The sequence below is a fragment of the Ursus arctos genome, unplaced genomic scaffold, assembly GCF_023065955.2.
Source record: "Ursus arctos isolate Adak ecotype North America unplaced genomic scaffold, UrsArc2.0 scaffold_2, whole genome shotgun sequence".
Classification (NCBI taxonomy): Eukaryota; Metazoa; Chordata; class Mammalia; order Carnivora; family Ursidae; genus Ursus; species Ursus arctos.
Genome location: NW_026622874.1, coordinates 8,146,347 through 8,162,496, shown reverse-complemented (window position 1 = coordinate 8,162,496; position 16,150 = coordinate 8,146,347). Strand labels below are relative to the sequence as shown.

At 42.4% G+C, this 16,150-nt stretch overlaps 1 protein-coding gene and 2 long non-coding RNA genes across 4 annotated transcripts in view; 2 read left to right on the top strand and 1 right to left on the bottom strand.

Annotated features, from left to right (window-relative positions):
• FBXO28 (F-box protein 28) overlaps positions 1–12,666 on the top strand; it is a 28,332-nt gene extending 15,666 nt beyond the window's left edge. The window contains exons 4-5 of the mRNA XM_026509486.4: positions 5,958–6,153; positions 7,976–12,666. Coding sequence (XP_026365271.2) covers positions 5,958–6,153; positions 7,976–8,370 — 591 coding nt within the window. The 3' untranslated portion in view covers positions 8,371–12,666. The remainder of the gene's footprint in view (positions 1–5,957; positions 6,154–7,975) is intronic.
• Positions 608–3,867, top strand: LOC130544330 (uncharacterized). The gene is made up of 2 exons (XR_008960536.1): positions 608–811; positions 1,139–3,867. It is a non-coding gene; the product is annotated as an uncharacterized LOC130544330 (long non-coding RNA).
• Positions 1,828–6,180, bottom strand: LOC125283471 (uncharacterized). 2 transcript variants are annotated; one of them, XR_007191370.2, is made up of 3 exons: positions 5,838–6,180; positions 4,906–5,002; positions 1,828–3,578 (listed from the first exon to the last, which is right to left on the bottom strand). It is a non-coding gene; the product is annotated as an uncharacterized LOC125283471 (long non-coding RNA). The 2 variants fall into 2 exon arrangements; XR_008960537.1 differs by having other exon boundaries at positions 3,319–3,578; positions 5,822–6,180.
• Positions 12,667–16,150: the final 3,484 nt, after the last annotated feature.

The window sequence follows — 16,150 nt, the reverse complement described above, 5'->3', positions numbered from 1 at the left end:
GGGGGAGGTGGAGTGGGAGGGACCAGCTGGTTTTTGTTTTGTGTGAGAAGCGTTTCATGAAGAGAGATACTTCCAGATTTGGCGAGAATAGGTAGTTCCTGGATGGCAGCACAAGAACAGTGCTGTTGAACACAGATTTACACCTTTCCTTTCCATCACGGCTGTGCAAGGTCTATTCCTGTGCCCTTCATAAGAACGCTGAGGCTCAGTGTTTGACAGAAGCTTCGCACCAGCCTTCTGATTTTTCCTTAATAGTACCCGTGTCTCCACAAAAACTCACCCTAACTTCTCTCCTATAAACCTGAAAAACAACCCCACCGAAAAAAAACAACAAAAAACCAGAAATGATTTTTGTTTTTCTTATCACACTTAATTCCTCTTGAATTACTTTGTTTCTTAAAAGTGCCTTTGTTATAGCTTATATTTTGCCTAAAACAACAAACACTCTGTATCCTCAGATTATGACTTTTTTCCTTTATTATTATTTTTTTTAATTTATGTAATCTCTGAGCCCAGCATGGGGCTCAGACTCATGACCCTAAGATCAAGTGTTGCCTGCTGTACCTACCAGTCCAGCCAGGCACCACCCAGAATGTTACTTTTTTTTTTTTTTTTTTTTTTCAGAATGTTACTTTTTATTTTCATGTAGCTGGTACTTTTTAGCTTGCTTAGACAAAAACGACTAACTTAACACACTTTGCAGTATTGGGGTTGTTTTATGATTGCTCCCCTTTTGTACTTCTCAGCCTTAAACTCCTCACAGTCTGTCTTCAGAACTGAAGGACGTGGCATTTAATCCCCACGTGCCTAAGTGAGTACATTCTATAAAATTATTCTCTGTCTCAAGGATGCCTGTGTGGCTCTGTCGGTTACACATCTACCTTCAGCCCAGGTCATGATCCCAGGATCCTGGGATCAAGTCCTGCATCAGGCTCCTTGCTCAGCGGGGAGCCTGCTTCTCCCTCTGCTTGCTGCTCCCTCTGCTTGTGCTCTCTCACTCTCTGACAAATAAATAAAATCTTTAAAAAATAATAATAATTCTCTGGCAGTATAACATATAATCTTGATCTGGAATATATGCTATATTAGGTTATTCTTTTTTTTTTTTTTTTTAAGATTTTATTTATTTATTTGACAGAGAGACAGCCAGCAAGAGAGGGAACACAAGCAGGGGGAGTGGGAGAGGAGGAAGCAAGAAGCTCCCAGCAGAAGAGCCTGATGTGGGGCTCGATCCCAGATCGCTGGGATCACGCCCTGAGCCGAAGGCAACGCTTAACGACTGCGCTACCCAGGCACCCCTATATTAGGTTATTCTTATATTCCCCTAGATCCTGCTTCTGGATTTTACTTAAAAGTTCAGGAACTTTCATACTTCATAAAAGAACTCATTTTTATGGTTTTGTTAGAATTCATGTCTGTAGTAAACATTTCATTCGCAGATTACTCTCACAAGCTACTTAAGTGAACCTGGATAATATCAGCATTATAGTTTAAATTGGAATGCCTGATGTATATCAAAAATTTTGGAATATTAAACTAACACTTGGGAAAAAAGCATTTTTAAAATTATTCTCTGGGGCATGTGGGTGGCTCGGTTGCTTAATAAGCATCTGACTCTTGATTTCGGCTCAGGTTGTGATCTCAGGGTCGTGGGATCGAGTTGCATGTTGGGCTCCACGCTCAGCACAGAGCCTGCTTGAGATTCTCTCTCTCCCTCTGCCCCTCCCCCCTCTAAAAATAAAAATAAAATTATTCCTGAAAGAGCAATCAAATTTACTCCTAAAATCAAGTGGTAGGTTAAAGGTGGCAGATTGAATACATGTTTACCTCGAATTCCTCCCAAAGCTTGCTCTTCTAGTAAAGGAGCTGATTTTAAAAAGGAAAAAAATACCGAGATCCATGAGAGTGAAGTCAGGAGAGCAGCAGCAACAAAATTCTGGAAGCTGGAAAGTGCACAGGAAAGTGGTAGGTGGTTTAGCGGAGCTGAGGAAGTTAAAGCCTAGATGGGCCGCGGGGGAGCTGGGAGGCAGCGTCCTCTGCAGGGCTGGCCTCTAGAAAGTTCCAAGCACTGCAGAGAGGGGGGCTGACACAGGCGGTGGGTCGCAGCTCTGTATTTAAAAATGATTTAAACCTACAGGCCCCCTTTCCAACTTCAAACAGCTAGGTCATTGCCCTCCTACTGAGTGAAAAACTAGGTCACTCACGGAAGGGGTTTAAAGGGTCTCTGGACAGGGAGACCACACAGATCACAAGGACATTAAAATCTGAAGAATTCAGACTGGTTGGTAGTTTGCCACTGTCAATCCTGGAAAGGGATCAGCAAACAGGGCCAGATAGTAAGCATTTCTGGCTTTACAGGCCACGTGGTCTCTCTCAGCTCCTCAGCTCTGAGAAACAGCCACGGACAGCATGTGGGAAATACACGCGTGTGTTCCAATAAAACTTTATGAACAGAAACAGCCCCAGCTGCCGACCCTGACCACTGTATTGATATTCCGTCCATCTTCTGTCAGAACTAAGAGACTGTAGGTGCCGGGCTCACTCCTCTGGACACTTTCCAAGTCTTCTGACATAGAGAAGTCACACTTTATACAGTAAGTTCAGGGTCCATGTTGGCAGTTCACACATACTGAAACACACAGGTGAACAGAGGCCAACTGACCATTCTTGGAAATATAATCATGAAGAAAGACATGGGTTGAGTCCCTCTTCTTAATTAAGGTGTCGTTAGTGGCCCTGGTAACGGTTCTGTGCTTATTGAAACCCAGTGCTTCCCAGAAGTCAGGATTTTCAGTGTAAATGCTAGATTTTTCTGAACAAACTTAAAATCTTCGAATTAGGTTTTGTTGGTTGGTTTTTAATGTTTTGGCCAGGAAGGCGGCGGGAGAAATGGCGGTGTGGCATTTTGTAATCTCTTTGTTTCTGGTAACTTCCTGTCTTGATGCAATTTAACATTTGCACAGAAGTTGCAAGAATCGTATAAGGATTTTCCGTAGGTCTTTTATCCAGATCCTGCAGTTATGTACCTTTTGTCCCGTTTGCTTTTACTCTCTAAGTATGTGGTGGGTTTTTTGTTTTTTGTTTTTTCCTGAACCATTTCAAAATAGTGGCGATACTGTGACCCTTTATTCTGAAATATTCTGATGTATTTCCTGAGAAAGGGCATTCTCTGAGCCACAGCACAGTTAACCAAATCAGGTAATGTAGCTTTGGTGCAGTGGCCTCTCTCACTGACAGCCCACATCAGCTTTCACCACTGAGCGGTGACACTCGTCCTCGCTGCTCTTTTTCTCAGTCCAGAGCCCAGTCCATGGTCACGCTAGACTCTGTAACCGCCTGAATGTGCAGCAGTTCCGGGCTTCCTTTGTGTATCTTGATCTTAAATTTTGAAGAACATGGGTCTCTTATTTTGAGAAATATTCTTCAATTTGAGTTTATTGAATGTTTCCAGAATGTTGTGCTTTTTGTTTCTTTTAAAATCGATTCTAAATGACGATGTTCTTAGAAATCAGTATTATTTGGGAACATTTCTTCTTTTTATGTGCTTGTCCCAAAATAAGTATATATGGTCCTTGAACCTTTAAAATGAAAAAAGAAGCAATCTGTTCTTGCGTTGACTTTTGCGGCCGCCCCCCCTTCCTGGTGTCCCCACCCTGCCCCCCCTTGTCTTCCCCCCTTCCTGGCCCCCCTCCCCCCTTCCCTTCCCTTCTTCCCTCCCCCCCACCCCTCCTGCCCTCTGGGCTAAGCAGGGGGGTTCTGGTGAGCTGTCTGCGTGCTGGGTTCCTAAATATGAGCGGAGAGCAGCGACTCATCAGACTAATATGAAACACAGAATAAAACAAATGGGAGAAAATACCTTTGAGAAAACACATGAAAATATAAGACTTAGAAAAGAATATGATTAATATTCTGAGAGAAATAAAAAAAGAGTCAAACACATGCCACATAGAAATAATCAGAAATTTTTAAGTGCACTTAAATTTTTTAAATATAGAAAAAGCGTTTAATTAAAAGGGGTGGAAGAGAAAGTTAAGGAAATCTCAAGTAGAACAAAAAGAAGGAATGTGAGAAAAAATTAGGACATGGAGGTTCAGTTTTCTTTTTTTTTTTTTAAACGATTTTTATTTATTTATTCGACAGAGATAGAGACAGCCAGCGAGAGAGGGAACACAAGCAGGGGGAGTGGGAGAGGGAGAAGCAGGCTCCCAGTGGAGGAGCCCGATGTGGGACTCGATCCCAGAACGCCGGGATCACGCCCTGAGCCGAAGGCAGACGCCCAGCGACTGCGCCACCCAGGCACCCCGAGGTTCAGTTTTCTAATAGGAACTTTGCTCCGCAGATTTCACAAGATAGAAATTCTCTCTCACAATAGTCCACAGGCTCCAGTCCAGTCAGGAGTGTGTCATTTATTACGGTGCCAGTTTCACACATGCTGCGAGCATTAGAGACGCACCGTATCTGGTCAGTACCATACTTTGTAAAATATTATCTTATCACCTCGGGCTCAGGTGGGATTCAGCATGCAGCATATTTGAAAGCTGTATAAACAGTCATTGAGAGTTTGAGTGACCAGGGGTGCCCGGCGGGCTCAGTCAGTGGAGCATGTGATCTCCAGGTCCTGGGTTTGAGGCCCACGTTGGGTATAGGCATTATTAAAAAGAATAAATAAAACTTAAAAAAAAAATAAAAAGGATTGAAGGAATGATCTGCTGAGAAGTAGAAAATTACAAGCTATTAAAAAAAAAAGTTTAAAAAATAAAAGTTTAAGTGATCAGCCTAAGGCCTGTGATCTTTCCAGTAGACCTCAAGACTTCTCATGCTGTTACATTCTTGCTGCTAAAGTTATTTTCAGAAAGTAATTAAACCCACTTGGAGGGTGGAATATTTTGAAAATTGGGTCAATACCATGCTTTTCCTAATATGTGCCATTGCAGCCACCGGTCACTCTGAATGGTAGAAGCAGTGTGAGTCGTCTCTCCTTCATCTTGTCCTTCGCACGTAACTTTGGGACAGAGGAAAGAGAATGGTTTTAATTTATTGAAAATGTGGATTATCCCACTGAGTAACATAATCTCTCTATAGTGAAATTTAGAAATGTTACCTTTCCTAATGGAAGACTTGAGCAAATGGAGAGAGAGACCTTGCTTTCACACTATTATCTCAAAGACCAAAAACAGTAAAGGTGGTAATGTAGTACAAGTTAGTTTACAGGTGCAATTTATCAGTTAGTTCTAGGGATTAGAGCTGAGGCCCTAAATGCCTAAAGAAGGTTCAGCTGCCATTCCAGCAGGAGGATTAGGAGCTAGGGTGGTCAGAACTTTTTTTCTTCACCATGTATGTTAGGTCTGTGTCTCTCCATTGCAATTACACTTAAAGTGAGAAAGGGTCTCTTACTACCCTTTAGCGGGAGAGGGGGATCCGAGGACACCTCATCCCAACCCATAGTAGGTTTAAGAAGAAACCAAAGCTCTGAGGACAGAGCGCCTGGTCCCAGAGCAGGAAGTCAGGCTGGGTCCCCAGGGCTTTGGGAAACCGTCAGGCTGGAGTGAAGTGGGTTTGAGTCAATTCCTCTACCCCTCCTCGCGGACAGATTCAGTGTCATAGTTTAGTCCTCTGGTTTCTCTAGCAGTTTGTATATCCCTTTTCCTAGCCTTTATTTACACGTCTTTTGCCCTGTGGTTGCCTTCAGAGCAAGAACTGTATTTTATTAATCCTGATTCCTTAGCCCTAGCACCTGGTACAGAAAATCTTAATAAATGTGCGTATGAAACACATGAAGGATTGTAATAAGCCCAAAGCCATGCGGTACAGACGGTATTACCACCGGCGGCCAGCACCTCAGTCCCGTCGCCCCGTAGGTCTTCACCCAGATTGCACAACAGGTGGTCATTCTCTCCGTTGAGCCGTTTTCTTTTAAAAACAAAATGGAAAGTGCTAATGAGAACTCCTTATTTTAGGTGATTGATGAGATTTACCGTGTGTTGAGATACGTCAATTCTACCAGAGCCCCTCAGCGAGCTCATGAAGTACTTCAAGAGTTAAGGGATATCTCGTCCATGGCGATGGAGTACTTCGATGAGAAGATCGTGCCCATTCTAAAGAGGAAGTTACCAGGATCAGATGTGTCTGGAAGACTCATGGGCTCTCCTCCAGGTAGCTCTTCATACGCTCAGTGTAAAGTAACACCCAGACCCCCTTCCCTAACTTGCTTCCCACCCCCACACTTAATCCTACATTGTGACCTTTTCAGTGTCTGTAAATAGTATGTGCGACATGATTTTTAATGGCACATTGATCACAGACCATAACTTGTATAACTAATCCACTGCTGTTGAGCACATTTGTCTCTCGTTCCGCAGTATTTAAATACACTTTGAAGAACAATCTGGTAGCACATCTTTGTACGTACCCACAACTGTTGACATACAATAAGTGTATTAGAATTCCTGGGTAAAATGCCGTATTTTTGTTTGTGGGGGTTTGTTTTTGTTTTTGTTTTATGTTTCTGACCAGTTAATATCCATTATGCTAAAACAGAATGAAATAAATACCAGATAAAACCCAAAAAATTCTCCATGGAATATTCACTTAATTATTTCAGCCCCTAGAATATCTAGCTACTACTTTAAAAAACAGGGTGCGTAAGGCTATTTTGAACCCTATCACTGCATCTGTGGTAGCTGTTTTGCAAAATCATATCCAATCCGAGAGATTTGTGCCCTTATCTGCTGAAAGACCAAATTGTTCCATGTATCTTCAACCCTTGCAAATACTTTAAATCAGGAAAGCATTTTTAGTAAGACGTTTTGTTCTGTTCGGATGAGTTAGCTCCCTGGAGTGCTGAGTGGGGTAACCGAGTGGCTGTCTGTAATTGAATCATAAAGCCTACGACATCTCAGCGTTAATACATCAATTATTTATTTGAGTACCTATTATGCGCACAGCACTGTACTGTGTCCTGTGGAGACTAAAAGGAAGTGTAATACGTGGTGTCTGCTCTCAAGGATCTTACTATGTCAAAAGGTAAGACATATCCAGACTCACAGTTAAATTATCGTTGGCAAGAGAAATATTTTAAAGAAGGGTCCATTGCAATGCCAAATGAGTAGCAGAGACAGGATCTTAAGGAGGATAGAACCATTGTTGACTGGTCTGCCTGAGAGTTCACAAGAGGTAAGAATTGATTTAAGGCTTGATGTGTTAGTGGAAATTAGATAAAGGTAAGCAGAGAGAGAAGGAAGAATGCATCAGTCCAGGAAAATGTTCTGGTTATTAAGTGTATGTACAAGGAGAAAATAGTCATGACGAGTTTAGGGTAGGAATGTATCCATCTAGGCCTTTTAGAAAACCTTTAAGAGATAACATTTTTTAAAAAGGAGGTTATTAGTTTACGATAGTGATTTTTATGCCAATATTACCTTAACAGTATTCCTAAAACAGAATGATTCCAAAGCCGTCTTCCTACATCACATCAGAAATTCTTCATGATCATCGTGTGTGATATGACCCACTTTTTGGTGGTATCCCTCTTGGCTAACGTGGGAGCTCTTGCATAAAACTAAGTGCAGAGAGAACTTAAAAATATGATAGGCCTGTACTTTTAGAACTCGAATGTTAACATTTGCTCTTGTGAAAGAACATAGAAAATAGAACTATTCTAGTTTTACTGCTTGCATTTTCTTAGTAGGTCTTAAAATGTCTTCTCATATTTTAGTACAGGTTTATGCTGTTAAATGCCCTTCTCCATTTCCTGGTGATCACACATTGCCATGTGAACCCGAGCATCAGAATTCAGACTCATTTACTGTTAAGACATGGGTGTCTGATTAATCCGTTCAACCAAGTAGATTGCCAAGAGAAAATTATCGGAAGTGATATTATAAGGATATTTGTTTCAAAAGAAGCTTAATCAAGTATTACTGGTAATGAGACATTTTAAGTGATGAATTGACCATTTAAAACCATTTCTCCGCAGTTCCGGGACCTTCCGCAGCCCTCACAACAATGCAGCTCTTCTCCAAGCAAAACCCTTCAAGACAAGAGGTTACCAAACTCCAGCAGCAGGTTAAGACAAACGGTGCCGGTGTGACTGTTCTCAGGCGTGAAATTTCCGAGCTTCGCACCAAAGTGCAGGAACAGCAGAAGCAGCTTCAAGACCAGGACCAGAAACTGCTAGAGCAGACCCAGATCATAGGCGAGCAGAACGCGCGGTTGGCGGAGCTGGAGCGCAAACTGCGGGAGGTCATGGAGAGCGCGGTGGGAAACTCCTCAGGGGCTGGGCAGAACGAAGAGTCTCCTCGGAAACGGAAAAAGGCAGCAGAAGCCATAGACTCCCTTAGGAAATCCAAGCGGCTCCGGAATAGAAAGTAAAGGGGGAGAGGGGGTTGTTTCTAGCTCCGGAGGAAGACGCGGCTTAGCAGCTGAAGCAGTTCACGCACATCAGGACGCCAGGGGCCACACGGCACCCCTGAGGCTCCTGGGCTTTCAGAAGGAACACAACTTCAACTCGGACTCTCACGGTTGGGACAGTCTTCTCCCACTTCTCCTGGTTGAACTGATGCACAGAATCTTTTTACTTTGCAATAGATTTGTACTAACCAGACCTGTCCTATCATGTTTTGAGGAGTTAACTTTTTTTCTGTGCAGATACTGTTTAAAGTAAGTTTATTTGTTCCTGCATATATGCACATTATTACAGAAGGATCTGAAACAAACCAGTCTGGACAGACTAGAAGTTAAGTTGAATACAGAAAATGTCCTGTTTCACTTGAAAGAAAAGACCTACTTTTTAAATGGACAGTATCTTGTTTAAAAAAAAAAAAAAGTTGACTTTTTGTTATAAGTGACCTTTGTCTGGAATGTCTGAAAAGTAGTAAATGCTTTTTGGTATCGAAGTAATGGGTAACTAACACGGACTTCCATAGTATTGACTGTAGGAGGGGCCCCTACAGTATTGACTATATATTTTTATAAACTACTGGCAAGGGACTTATCCAGTTGTTCTCCACATGTGTTCAGTTCTCTTCTGGGGCCACGCCCTGCATTTGCATGGATGCATGCACGCATCGCCTAGTCAGCTCACGTAAAAAGCTCTTGCACTGATACTGACCTTGAACCTCTCTACTTCTCCACTTTCTAGAGCAGCATTAGTTTATTTGAGAGCCTAACATCTTCCACCACCACGACAGCTTGCCTCCAGGGAGGAATTAGTCCATTTGTCCTCCAGTTTTAGGGGAACGAGGGAGCATTAAAGCCCATCGCTTTCTCTGTTCTCTGTAGGGTTCAGGTACAGTGGCCATGGCAGAACCCCAAACTCCAAGGCTCTTTCAGTGTCGGACCTCTGGGGACTGGCAGTGGCCCTTCCTCACCACCGTGTGTGTTCGTGGATCAGTGTGGTGATCACCACGGCTGTGAGCGGGGGACCCACTGGTGGGGTGCAGTTTTGCCATGAAAGAAGGCTCATTGAAGAAAATCCTATGAAAAAGCATTTCGATCATTTCATTTCTGGGGGATGACCTGAGGGAAGCTTTTAAATGTTAATTTCAAGCTTTCCTTATCCTACAACTTTAAACAAAAGCTTTAATTTCGTTTGCACTCCTGTTTTGAGCGTGTAACTGGAAAAGCATGTCTTGCACTGTTCACCCTTCTAAGCGGTCACTTTAACAACCTCCAAATTGTGTACAGTGGTTACTTTCCCCAGTTGTATATTTTTGAGACCTTCAGCTATTACTGTCCTCGTTTTATTTTAATGTACTAAATTATGTAGTTATTATTTGACTGATAAGTTCGTTTATCAACTCTTAACAACTGTTGCCTTGGGCTTCAGTTATTTAAAATAGGTTTAGGTGTAATATAAAAAATGATCCCTGTCCAGGTGGGAGTCGGACACCTGCATAAAACCTAAGGTTTTGGTAAGTACCTTAGTTGAATAAAAGCACAAGGTTACCGCCCTTTTTACCCGTCCACCGTGACATGGTTATGCATCCTTTAACCTCACCAAACGAACCTTTTTCTTACCCATTTTTAAGATTGTCCTTCCATAATACTGTCCTTAGATTTTGATCAATTCTCTGTCTGACTTGGAAACTCCATTTACAATGTAGTATGTTTTCAATGAAAAAAAAACCCACCATATAACATCCAAGTGTTTCATGGTTTGTTGGGAAGGTAATTTTAAAATAAACAATTTCCAAAAAACATTTGTCAGCCAAGGTCATCCATAAAAGTCCCCGTCTGGAACTTGTTTTCTCGGCAGGTGTCATTTTTGTAATCCTAGGATTCAGCCATACTGTCCTAACTCTGGGGAGGCCTCCTGGAGTACTCATGGCCGTGAATAGTCTGCCTTCCTGGTAATAGGAAGACTCTTTAACCAGGTAACATGTTTACAGGTTTACAAAGTAGGATCCTTATGCATCAAAGGGATACAACCTCAGATGATTAGCAGTTGTTCATGAATTATTTAAAGTTTCCTGGGTTTCTTCTTAAACTACACCTAGACACCCTAAACGTGTGTAGAGTCTTCCATTAGTTAGCATGGGCATTTGGCTTTTGTAGGAAGCATCCACACTGTCAGAAGGTCGATTTTCTGTTTCAAAATCCCAGTTTCTACAGGATTCGCTCGTAACTGTCTGTCCGTAAGGCCCAGGAGTTGCTCTTGTCCATGCACGAATGTTCCACAAGAGTAGGTGAAGAAAGCACTACAGTTCAGTTTTCTGTTAAAGTCTTACCTAAGACATCTTGCTAAAAAACACGTTAGGCTGTGGCCTTGACCAATGTGATAGCTGTTACACTTGCTTTTGGATAGCATAGTGGCATTTAGGGTTCGACAGATCACCAATCCCTTCCATCAGCTGAAACCGACACGCCACGGGAACGTTGCAGACGAGCCTCCCTAATGGGAACCGTCTCGCCTGGGGCTAGACACCGGCGGCTTTGGCGCCGTGTGCAAGCGTTCTGTTGTCCTGGAACGAGATGCCATGAGTTGCTCGGGTCCTCTTCCTGGGCCGTTTCTCAGAGGAGACTTCTCTGTGTTAGCGGGTCACTCCCACTTGTGAATCGATGATGACTCAGCGCCCACGGGGAAGAGGCGTCAGGAAGGACGGGGACTTGCCCCGCCTCACTGCCCAGGGCCCCCCGCATCTCTCCCACACGGACTCGGCTCAGTTTCCACGTAATCTGAGATATGAATTCTTTCAGGACATGCGGCTTTTCAAGCTCCTTGTTTTCTGTACAGAGCCTGGAAATACCGGGGCAGACGCACAGTCACAGTAATGCATCATACTGTTTTAAAAACTGTTGGGGTGCCATCTGGTCCAAAGCCACTGGTTTTAGAAGCAGCTTTTTTTTTGGTTTTGTTTTTTTTTTGGTTTTTTTGTAAAACGTGTTTTTTGGAGTACTGAACTTTACAGGGGCTTGCCTTAATCTCTATTTAGTAGTTTCAAGGTGTATGCGCTATCATTCTACTTGTTAAAATGTTGACATATTCTGTGTAGCCCCAAAGGTGGGTAAAACAGTATGAGTCATGCCTAAATAAATAAGCTAAAGGTGTCACTATAGCTGGATTTTTTTTTTTTTAAGAAAAGATGGACATGTGAACAGAGGCTATGTGTGAGAAGCAAAAACCATGGCACCTTGAGATTGCACTATTTTATGCATTGTTTTCTATGCCATTTCATAGCCTGCACTTTAATCTCCAAAGAAACGACATATGATGTGTTTCCTAAGACAGGGCACTTAATTCTGTTTTACTGAAAGAGTTTCTTGGAGGTGGATCCCTTTCCTGAGTTCTCTATTTCCTTAGCCATAATATTTTCTAGGATCTAGGAACTCCTGATCTTGTCTGTTTCCAACAGTATAAAATTTTAATTTAACGTAATGTAAAATCTCATCCTTGGTGATCAGCACATTCTTACATCGTGCCCTAGCAGTGAGTACCCATTTGTTAACACTTATCCAAACCTCTCAAAATATCACGGAAGTATGATCTGAAGCCAGGAATAGAGGCATCCTGAAAAGTAAACGTCCTGTATGATGCAGTCTCTCAGAACTGGCTATTGATAACATAAAGTCCGATCTGATAATGCCGTCCAATTTCCTGAGACCTGAGTCCCTTAAACTAGTCCACGGAAGGTTACTAAGTTAAAACTCCTCGGAAATAACAAGCTTCTGTAGCCCTCCATCTGAGGTCAATTCTTTTCCAAAAATACTAAAGCAATCTAAAAAATGAAACTAGCAATCGGTTGACTGCTACCCACCATTTCCTTTTTAATAGCAGTACTTTGTACTCACGGTAAGTATAGGCTTAAGTAACGTTGGCCTTTTCCAGCTTCCTAAGAATCTTTGTTAAATTCCTAAAATTCAAAAGTTAAGTCCAAATTTGTCCTGTTGTGTCTGAAGGGAACCATGGGATTTAGAAGCTTATTGGAAATCTATTAGGTCCATTGCCAAAGTATACCGGTCCATATTCAAAGCTATACCAAAAGTTTAGAAGTGTTTGAAACTCCTTTATGTGGTACCGTGTCTGTTTACTTATGCTCATGAGCACCAATAAATTCCTAGTTTGCCTTCTGGAATTTTAATTGTTATAACCTAATTCAATTATTGGAAGTGAAAAGCACCTCCCGCTCACACAACAGGGTACGTAAATAAATGTGTTGTAACCAGTGCTACTTGTTTTCTTTGTATTTCGTGCACAAAAGACGGCGGAGCTCCACTTCTAAGGAACCCTGTGTTACTAGCTACACCGCCGGAAGCACCGTGCTGGGTGTGTTTCCTATCTGCTCTTCAGGCCTTCACAGCCGCCCTGGGAAGCAGGTGCACCCTAGCTAGGGAACTTACACACAGGTCGAGCAGCATATGTACCATATTAGACAACCAAGTGCCTAAGTGGGATTTGAACACAGACCTGCCTGCCTCCAAAGCTCGGGTGCTTCCGGCTACACTGTACCACATTCTGAACCAGCTGGGAGCTTTGAGACTCGAGCTTACATTAATTCTAAGTTTAATAATAAATATATAGATGAACATTCCATACATGTACTAGAAGTAGTCAATGACAAAGCTGCTGATGCTGAGGAACACACAGAACTTAACACACAAAAAGGCTGCACTTGGAGAAGGCGACTTTTGTCCTGAAGTTTTTTGGCAATGGATTTACCCTAAGCATGCAGGTAAAACATGTTTAAGACTCCTAGGACCTGTAATCCTATATAAGGCAGTCCTAACAGTAGATGGGGTCTGAGGCCACTAAGACAAGTCCATAGTTGCCTTACTGTCAGAGTTGTTGCCAGTCAATTCACAAGAGTGACCACCACCAGTTCTTTTGCCCTGTCAGGGACGAATACCAGTCCGCTTTTCAACATTCCCTCCAGCTCTAAAACGGAATGTTCAGAATTTCAATGAAATGAAAACATACAAATCAATCTCACAAATCGGACTTCATGAAAATTTAAAAGTTTTGTGCATTGCAAGACACTATCAGAGTTAAAGACAACCCACAAAATGGGAGTAACTATTTGCAAATCATGTAACTGATAAGTGATTAATATCCACAACGTAGAGAGAACTCCTAAATCTCAGCCGTGAAAAACGAAAAACCCGATTTAAAACTGTGTGAGGACTTAAATAGACATTTCTCCAAAGGATATAATCGAACGGCCAAGAAGCATTAAAGATGCTTATCACCACCCGTTAGGGAAATGCAAATCAAACCTACCAGGAGATACCGCCTCACGACCATTAGGATGGCCGCTCTATTTAAAAAACAAAACAAAAAAACCCAGAAAGTAACAGCACTGGCGAAGACGTAGAGATACTGGAACTATTCTGCCCTGTTGGCGGTCACATAAATTGGTACAGCTGCTGTGAAAAACAGTGTGTTGAGTCCTCAAAAAATTAAAAATCGGAGCTTCTGGGCTCATGAACCCGTAGAGATGTGGGGAGCGTCACGTGCCTGGAGGGGACCCGAAGTTCCAAGCCCTTCTCCCCTACCTCACCCTGTGCACCAATTCCATCTGGCTGTTGATTCCTATCCTTCGTCATATCCTTTAATAAGCTAGCACACACTAAAAAATTAAAAATAGAACTATCACACAATCCAGCACTTCCAATTCTGGGTATAGAGAAGAACTGGAGAGCAGGGTCTTGAAGAGAGATGCATACACCATGTCCACAGAAGCTATTCACAAGGGCTGAAATGTGGAAACAACCCAAGCGTCCACTGACAGATGAGTGCAGAAGCAGAACGTGGGGTGTGTGTACCATGGAATATATTCAGCCTTCAAAAGCAAGGAGACTCTGACCCCTGCTACAACATGGATGAACCTCGAGGGCGTCCTACTCAGTGAAATAAGCCAGTCACATAAAGACAAGTGCTGTGATTGTGCTTACATAACACACTTGGATTAGTCACAATCACAGGCATGGAAAGTAGAATGATGGCTGCCAGGGGCTGGGGCTAGAGGGGTGAGGGGCAGAGAGTTTCAGTTTTGCAAGAGGGAAACGGTTTAGAAAATGGCTGGTGGTGATGGCCGACAGCTTGATTTCCCTCTAAGGACTGATTTGCTGTGTCCCACCACTTTTGGTGTAGTGTGTCTTCATTTCCATTCATCTCAAGTATTTTTTGATGTTCTTTGTGAGTTTGTCTTTGACCCACTGGCTATTTAGGACTGTGTTGGTTAATTCCCACAAAAAATGAGTTTCCCAAATTTCTTTCCATTTTTGACTTCAATTTTCATTCCACTGTAGTCAGGAAACATATCTTGTATCATTGCAATCCTTTTTCCTTTCCAAAGCTTAGTTTATGACCCAGAATGGGGTGTATCAGAGGATGTTCCATGTGTACCTGAGAAGAATAGGTCTTCCGCTGTTTTTGTGTAGAGTGTTTTATACACAGTTTTGAGGTCTAGGGGGTTCACTGTGTTTTCAAGTCTTCTATTCCCATGTGGATCACGTCTGGTTGTTCTTTCCATTATTGGAAGTGGGGTATTCAAGTCACCAGCTATGATGGTTGAATTTGTCTACTTGTCCCTGCAGTTCAGTTTTGCTGTCATTATAAAACGACACTCGTTATCACTATGTTTAGAGTCTATCGTGTCCGATACTTGCAAATCCACTCCAGCTTTCTTATCATTGCTGTTTGCACGACATACCTTTTCCCATTATTTTTTTTTAAAGATTTTATTTATTTATTTGACAGAGAGAGAGACAGCCAGCGAGAGAGGGAACACAAGCAGGGGGAGTGGGAGAGGAAGAAGCAGGCTCATAGCGGAGGAGCCTGATGTGGGGCTCGATCCCACAATGCCGGGATCACGCCCTGAGCCGTGAGCCGAAGGCAGACGCTTAACCGCTGTGCCACCCAGGCGCCCCTCCCATTATTTTTTTTTCAAGTTCTCTGCATCTCCAAATCTGAAGTGTCTCTCATGTAGTCACTATATACAGACAGTCCCCAACTTTACGATGGTTCAACTAACAATTTTTTGATGTTACGATAGTGTGAAAGCGATACGCATTCAGTAGAAACCATACTTGGAATTTTTATTTTTCCCTGTGTGAATCAACCCTGTCCTGTGATGCTGGGTGGCAGCAAGGCACAGCATCCACTCAGCCATGTGATCACGGGGGTAAACAACTGATACAACCATTCTGCTTTCCATTTCAGTACAGTATAGTCAATAAACTACATGACATATTCAACACTTTATTATAGAATAGGACTTGCGTTAGGTGGTTCTGCCCAACTATGGGCCAATCTAAGTTTTCTAAGTGCACTTAAAGGATGCATGGCTAAGATATGATAGTCTGTAGGTTAGGGGTATTTTTTTAATGTATTGTAATTTTTAAATGCATTTTTTTAAGATTTTTTTTTTAAGTAATCTCTACATGCAATGTCAGGTTTGAACCTACAACCCTGAGATCAAGAGTTGCATGCTCCACCGACTGGGCTGGCCAGGTGCCCCTAAATGTATTTTGACTTATGGTTCATATTTTTAACTTACCATGGGTTTATCAGGACATAACCCTACCGGAAGTCAACGAAGATCTGTATTTGGAGCTTAAATTTTTAGCTAGTCTGTCAATCTCTGCCTTTTGATTGGACTCCTTAATCCATTCACATTTAATGTTATTGTCAATATAGTTGGATTTATCTTTG